The sequence below is a fragment of the Mastigoproctus giganteus genome, chromosome 14 (genome assembly GCF_048544385.1).
Source record: "Mastigoproctus giganteus isolate SK-2022 chromosome 14, ASM4854438v1, whole genome shotgun sequence".
NCBI classification, from domain to species: Eukaryota; Metazoa; Arthropoda; class Arachnida; order Uropygi; family Thelyphonidae; genus Mastigoproctus; species Mastigoproctus giganteus.
Window position 1 is genome coordinate 114,830,382 of NC_143588.1, and position 7,995 is coordinate 114,838,376.

The 7,995-nt window shown below is 38.0% G+C and overlaps 1 protein-coding gene across 1 annotated transcript in view; it reads left to right on the forward strand.

The window, feature by feature from the left end:
• ND-B14.7 (NADH dehydrogenase (ubiquinone) B14.7 subunit) overlaps positions 1-7,457 on the forward strand; it is a 45,857-nt gene extending 38,400 nt beyond the window's left edge. Inside the window, exon 4 of the mRNA XM_090388701.1 lies at positions 7,134-7,457. Coding sequence (XP_090244827.1) covers positions 7,134-7,324 — 191 coding nt within the window. The 3' untranslated portion in view covers positions 7,325-7,457. The remainder of the gene's footprint in view (positions 1-7,133) is intronic.
• The last annotated feature ends 538 nt before the right edge of the window (positions 7,458-7,995 follow it).

Genomic DNA, 7,995 nt, shown 5'->3' on the forward strand with positions numbered 1-7,995 from the left:
AGCTATAACTGAAGTCTTGTCTAGATGATCCTGCAGTGCTTCTTTAACCAGTGCCTCCATTAATTTTCCTGGAACAGAAGTTAAGCTCACAGGTCTATAATTACTTGTGTCAGCCTTTGATCCGCCTTTGTGAATTGGGGTCACATTTGCACATTTCCATTCTATGGGTACCTCCCCTGAGTCCAAGAAAGCTCTAATAATTATGGCTAAGGGTTTGCTTACTTCCTTTGCTGCCTCCTTTAATATAACTGGATAGATCCCATCCACCCCGGGTGCCTTTCTTGTGTTTATCTTCAACAGTTTCTCCTCCACTTTACTCCCAGTTATTTCAAGATTCTGTAGCTTACTGCTAGAGTTGAATACACCTCTGGCATTCCCCTTGCTGAATAACTCCTCATTTGTGAATGTCGATGCAAAATATTCATTTAGTTTGTTAGCTACCTGAGCAGGATCATCAACAGTTGACCCATCAATATCAAGTGGACCAATCTGATTCATTCCCTTCCTTCTAGAGTTTACATAAGTAAAGAACTCTTTGCTGTTTTTCTTTGCATCCCTTGCCAAGGATTTCTCGTAATCTGCCTTCGCCTGCCTAACCTCCTTTGTAACTTGGTTGCATATCAACTTGTATCTATCATAGGCTTCTGTGTCATGTGTTAATTTGTATGTATCCCATGCATTTTTCTTCTCTGCCATATGCCTCATTAGTTCATCTGACAACCATTTTGGCCTAAACCTTGAACAATATTTCTTAGTTGGTATGTAAAGCCTAGTAGCTTCCAAGATAAGTTGTTTGAATGCTTCCCATTTTGAATTTGCTGTTGGTAACATCATCAGTTGGTCCCACTGTATAGAATTTAAATACTGTCTCAGTCCATCGTAGTCGCCTTTACGGAAGCAATAACCCTTTCCTTTACTCCTAATGGTAGTTACCTCTTTGAGTAAATCCCACTTCAGCACACTGTGATCACTGCCACCTAGTGGTTCATTTATCTGCAGATTCTTAATGCACGAAGAATCACTGCTGATAATCAAATCAAGAGTATTACTCCCTCTAGTTGCCTCCCGAACATGCTGATGTAGAAAACAATCATCCAATAAATCCACAAAAGCCCTGCTAGTGAGTGAGTAACCAGCCCCCAAATTCCAGTCAATATCTGGGAAATTAAAATCTCCCATTATAAGACTCTCTGATTTACTGGCCCACTCTATTTCCCTGTACAGTTCCTTATTATACTCATCAGAGTCATTAGGCCTATAGCACACTCCTACTCTCAATTTTGATCTCCCAATGCTTATGTCACACCAAACTGACTCAACACTGCACTGTCCGGCGATGTCGACTGGCTTCACTTCCTTGGTTTTTATGTGTTTCTTAACTAATAGCATAACCCCTCTCCCCTTCCTATCCTGTCTATCCTTTCTGTAGACGTTGTACTCCCCAAATTGCAGTTCTGCATCCCTTATATCTGTGTGACACCACGTCTCTGATATCCCAACAATATCTGCCTTTGATGTTTTGAGCAATACCTCAAATTCATCAAATTTATTTACTAAACTCCTAGCATTGGTGTACACACAAGTATACATGCACCTGTTTCTATTCTTAGCTACCCTAACACAACCCATGTGTTTACTTGTACCGCAATGGCTCGCAGCAGGCTCTGAAATACCATGCATCTTGTTTTTCAGGCTTCTGCTCATTCTAATAGAAGCAGTGCTTCTATTAGAATGAGCTTTGTTATTGATTGATGGTAGCAGACTGCTATAAGCATGGAAACAGCTTACTGCGTAGTGATAAGGATGAGATGTGTCTAAATATGTTTTCATTTGTCACAGTGCACTGGGTTGTCTCATCCTTGAACAAGAAAAATAAACTGAATACTTTCTGAACAGACCTCATATTTCATTATTTAACCTTGTGTACACTTGTCTAAAATTGGATCAGCAGTAAGAATTAAAATAAACTATGCATGCAAAAGCATCAGTTAGTATAAATTGTTGTTAACCCTTTACTGTACACATTGGTGGTATATGTTGACCAAAGTGACTTAAATTTGAAAATAAAAATATCTATTAGTGACGTCACATTGAAAATAAAAATATCTATCAGTGACGTCACATTCACATTGATTCTCATCAATCTGAATTTTAGTATTCCTTCATTATTTGTTTGACCTTCAATCTTAATCATTAATCCTTTTGTTATAGAAAAAGTTTTACCATAAAAAAATAATAAAATGAAAGTTTTTTTAGACTTTGTGAGTTAATTCTTGCATATAATTATCAACTAAGAATTTAAAATTAAGGGCATCTTTAGGTAGTAGTAGTAGTGGCATGTGATGCAAGAAAGCAAGTGTATGAGCTTATGCAGCATCAGCCAAAAAAAAAAAAAAAAAAAAAATCACACCATTCCCTCCAAATGCCTGTCCAGTTCCTCCTTAAATTTATTCAACTTATCAACTTCCACAACGACAGATGGAAGTCTGTTCCACCAACCAACTACCCACTGGCTAAAGGCAAATTTCCACACATCTATTCTACATCTGTCCTTTCTTAATTTGAATTTATGCCCTCTTAGGTTCGTAATCTGAACAAGTGGAAGGATCCCATCAGAATTCAGCATGCTCAACCCATTCAAGGCCTTATACACCTCAATCAGATCACCGTGCAGGTGCCTAGTCTCCAGCCACTGCAATTTGCAGAACTTAAGCCTCTCTTGGTAAGAGGATCCCTTCATTCCCCTCACCAATCTTGTTATCCTTCTCTGTACACCCTCAAGCAAAACTACATCCTTCCTAAAATGAGACTTCCAGACCTGTACACAGTACTCAAGGCGTGGCCTGACCATTGCCTTATACAGAGGGACAATCACCTCCTTTTCCCTGCTATCAAAATTCCTATATATCATCGACAAAACCCAATGACCTGTCCTGGCAGCCTGTCTGCATTGCTCAGAAAACTTCATATCTGACTGCACAATTACTCCCAGGTCTTTCATTTTCTACCACCTTAAGTGTAGTACCACACAGTTGGTACATTTCTCTGGGGTTACTTCTACCCATATGAAGTACTTTGCATTTATCAAGGTTAAACTTCAGTTGCCACTTCTTAGCCCATCTGCCCAAATTATCTAGCTCCTGTTGGAGTAGCACACTGCCATTACTGTCATTCACAACCCTGCCAACCCTTGTATCATATGCAAACTTCGACATTAAGCCTGATATACCTTCATCAATATCATTGATAAATATACAAAACAACAGTGGACCTAACACCGAACCCTGTGGGACTCCACTAATAACATTAGTCCAAGAAGAGCAGCACCCATTGATTACCACCCTCTGTCTTCTCCCACTGAACCATCCTTTTATCCATTGTAGCAACTTACCCTTAATACCATTCTGCTCCAATTTGTACAATAGTCTTCCGTGCGCAACAGTGTCAAAAGCTTTCCTGAAATCCAAATATATGATATCAAAATTATTTTTTGCATCCAGTTCCTTTGTAACCACATCATAATATCCTATCAAATTTGTTAGACAAGACTTTCCCTTAACAAACCCATGCTGTGTCTGAATTATTGCTGCAGTCTTGTATAGATGATCCTGCAATGCATCTTTAACCAATGACTCCATTATTTTACCCAGAACAGAAGTTAAACTACCTGGTCTGTAATTACTCATGTCACCCTTCGATCCCCCTTTGTGAATTGAGGATACATTTGTACATCTCCAGTCCGTGGGGACCTCCCCTGAGTCCAAGAATGCTCTCATAATTATGGCTAATGGCATAACTTTTCACAGTGCGTAGCACCCGCTTCTTGATTAGACCGGTGTTCGAGCATATTAGGCTCTCATAATTATGTCACACCAAACAGACTCAACATTGCATTGTCCACCCACATCAATTGGATGCACTTCCTTAGATTTTGTTTCTTAACTAAGAGCATAACTGCTCCTCCCTTCCTTAGTTGCTTTGCTGCCTCCTTTAATATAACTGGATAGATCCCATCCACCCTAGGTGCCTTTATTATGTTTAACTTCAACAATTTCTCCTCCACTTTACAAAATTACAAAATCATTACGCACCCTGCTACAATTTGATAACCTTCTGCCATTTTCAAACCTTAATAACTCCTAATGTGTGAATGTAGATGCAAAATACTCATTCAGTTTGTTTGCTATCTGAGCAGGATCATCAACAGTCGAATGTGTGAAGGTCAATGCAGAATATTCATTTAGTTTGTTAGCTACCTGAGCAGGATCATCAACAGTTGAACCATCAATATTAAGTGGACCAATCTGATTCATCCCCTTCCTTCTAGAGTTTACATAAGTAAAGAACTCTTTGCTGGTTTTCTTTGCATTCTTTGCCAAAGATTTCTCATAATCTGCCTTCTCCTGCCTAACCTCCTTTGTAACTTGGTTACAGACCAGCTTATATCTATCATAGGCTTCTGTGCCACCTGTTAATTTATATGTATCCCATGCATTTTTCTTCTTTGCCATATGTCTCATTAGTTCATCTGACATCCATTTAGGCCTAAACCTTGAACAGTATTTCTTTGTTGGTATGAAAAGCCTAGTAGCTTCCAAGATTAATTCTTTGAATGCTTCCCATTTTGAATTTGCTGTTGGTAACATCATCAGTTGGTTCCACTGTATAGAATTTAAATACTGTCTCAGACCACCATAGTCACCTTTACGAAAGCAAAAACTCTTCCCCTTACCCTTGTTGGTGGTTACTTCTTTGAGTAAATCCCACTTCAGCACACTGTGATCACTGCCATCCTTTATCCACTGCCATCCACTGTGATTCTTTATCTGCTGATTCTTGATGCATGAAGAATCACTACTGATAATCAGATCAAGAGTATTACTCCCTCTAGCCGAACATGCTACTATAGAAAACAATCATCCAATAAATCCACAAAAGCCTTGCTAGTGTGTGAGTGACCAACCTACAAATTCCAGTCAATATTTGGGAAATTAAAATACCCCATTATAAGACACTCTAATTTACTGACCCACTCTATTTCTCTGCACAATTGCTCATTATACTCATCAGATTCATTAGGCCTATAACACACACCTACTCTCATTTTTCCTTTCTCAGTGCTTATGTCACACCAAACAGACTCAACATTGCATTGTCCACCCACATCAATTGGATGCACTTCCTTAGATTTTGTGTTTCTTAACTAAGAGCATAACCCCTCCTCCATTCCTGTCCTGTCTATCTTTTCTGTACACATTGTACTCCCCCAAATTCCAGTTCTGTACTGCTTATGTCAGTGTGACACCATGTCGCTGATACCCCAACAATATGTGCCTTTGATGTGTTGACTAGCACTTCAAGCTCATCGAATTTATTAACTATACTCCTAGCATTGGCGTACATGCAAGTATACATGCACCTGTTTCTACTCTTAGTTACTCTTAACACAGTCCATGTATTTACTTGTTCCACTATGACTCCCAGCAGTCCTGGAAATTCCCACTTCCTTGCTTTCCAGGCTGCTGCTCAATTGCATTTCAATAGAAGTAGTGCAAGAATCACTTTTACCTCTGCCAGCGGCTGCTGTTAATCTATTAGTCTGTGTATCCTCCCAAGCTAGCAGTTTTCCGACCCACCTAACTCTGCCTCGATAGCATCAGCAAATATTCTTGCACCCTTTCTATTTAAGTGTATCCCATCCCTGTAGAAGCAGTCTCTCCTGTTAACAAGCACAGAAAAATTGAGAAAAATTCTACCCCTTGGGCCTTGCACAATCTCTCCAGAGCCGAATTAGCATTAGCATTAGTAGAGGCATTTGATGCAAGAAAGCAAGCTTATGCAGCATCAGCAAAAAAAAAAAAAAAAAAAAAAACCCACTTCCACTTCACCCCTCTGTTCGTTCAAAATACCTGTCCAGCTGAGCCTTAAACTTATTTAGGCTATCAACCTCCACTACAAGGGATGGAAGTCTGTTCCACCAACCAACCACCCGCTGACTAAAGGCAAATTTCTGCACGTCTATCCTACATTTGTCTTTCCTCAATTTGAATTTATGCCCTCTCAGGTGATTATTCTGAACTAGAGGAAGAATCCCATCAGCATTGCGCATGCTCAAACCATTCAAGGCTTTATAACCTCTATCAGATCACCTCGCTGGTGCCTAGTCTCCAGACACTGTAATTTGTAAAACTTAAGCCTTTCTTCGTAAGAGCACCCCTTTGTTCCATTCACTAATCTTGTTGCCCTTCTCCGTACTCGTTCCAGCACCTCTACATCCTTCTTGAAATGAGGCCTCCAGACCTGTGTACAGTACTCTAGGTGTGGCCTGACCATTGCCTTATACAAGGGAATGATCACCTCCTTATCCCTGCTGGAAAAATTCCTGTATATCACTGACAATACTTCATGAGCTACTCTTGCAGCCCGTCTGCACTGCTCAGAGAACTTCATCGATAAGGCTCTCATCATATATTATCAATATATTGATATATTGATCTATTGATATATTGATATATATTGATATATTGATCGATATCAACATTGATCGATAAGGCTCTCATATATTATGTTCTCTATTATGTATTATGAATGTCTATTATGTTCTCAAGTATTGTCCTTTTGGAACAATACTTGAGAACATAATAGCATATCCTGGTTCAAGTGGAATTATTATTATAATTTTTTTTAATAATGAAATGTATTTTCATTTAGTGTCACGATACATGTTAGGGGATAGTGTATGTATACACCTGATCCAATCATCGCATGACAAACGACTGACTTGAAAATTATTACTATATGTCATTATCAAATACTGCTAATGAATCCTTGTACAAAGTTAGGTCCAAAGCTGATGATCCATTGTTCATTCTTCTAAATGGTGACACATTCCTCTAAGATATATCCTTATGTCCTGATTAAAAATAAGTTGTCTTTCATATGCATGGGATGGACTTGATTCCATGTGGTGAAGAAAAATTGTCTGTGTGGCTCCTTGTTACTGCCATTGTATTAACAATCTATTATTTTTAATTGAATAATTAAATAAATATTTAATTGTTTTTCATTTGTTCTTTATATAATTTATATTATGTAATTTAATTAAAATTTTTAACATGTTTAACTTTTCATAGTTAAAAGTGCTGGAATCGGACTCTTTTTGTGTGTACCGTTTGGAATTTTAGCATATTTGAAGAAGGATTCTATTTTAAATGGTTGGGAATTTTTCCCTGATCCAAAAGACCATCGTCGTGCTAGAATGCATGAATATAAAGAATTCTGGGGACCTCAGCTGTTTCCTGAAGTTGGCCGCCCAAAAGAATAGTATAAAGTTGATATCTTAGCAGAACCAAAATACGAATAAATAACAAAAATATAGATATGTAGATACTAGTGTCATATTACTACTCGATTGTTGTTAGTAATATATCAGTATAATAAACATGCCATGAATATGATTTTTTGTTTTTCTTTAAGAATCATTAAATATAATTATTTAAGAATTATTAAATCACACAAATATCAGCTTGTTTACACAAGACTGTCAACACATAATTACTACCAACTTAGTACTATCTATGTTTGAAAGATTAATTGATTCTAATGTGCAGCTCTAATATTATTTGGAATGTGTGGGAATATCTGGAATATAAAGGAAGCTTTCCCTCATGAGTTAGTATACTCCTGGGCTTTGAGGATGCTAAGCAAGGTGGTTTTGGGCCCTGTGCTCCAGTTGACAAAAAAAACTTCAACGTGGAATTTGCTGGAGAGAAATCCAATTGTGAAATGTGCACAAAATAGTAAGAGAGAGTTGAAGAGAAATAGAAGTAACTATATTTCGTTGCTGGCTGGCAGAGCAATGTAATATGTAAAGAGAAGTCATTGTTATCATACATGTTCCATATATTGTTTACTAATGCTTACATTACTCTCGCAAATTTTCTGAACTTTTCCTGTCACTCTAACTGGGAGAAGAAGCTTTTTAAAACTAAACTT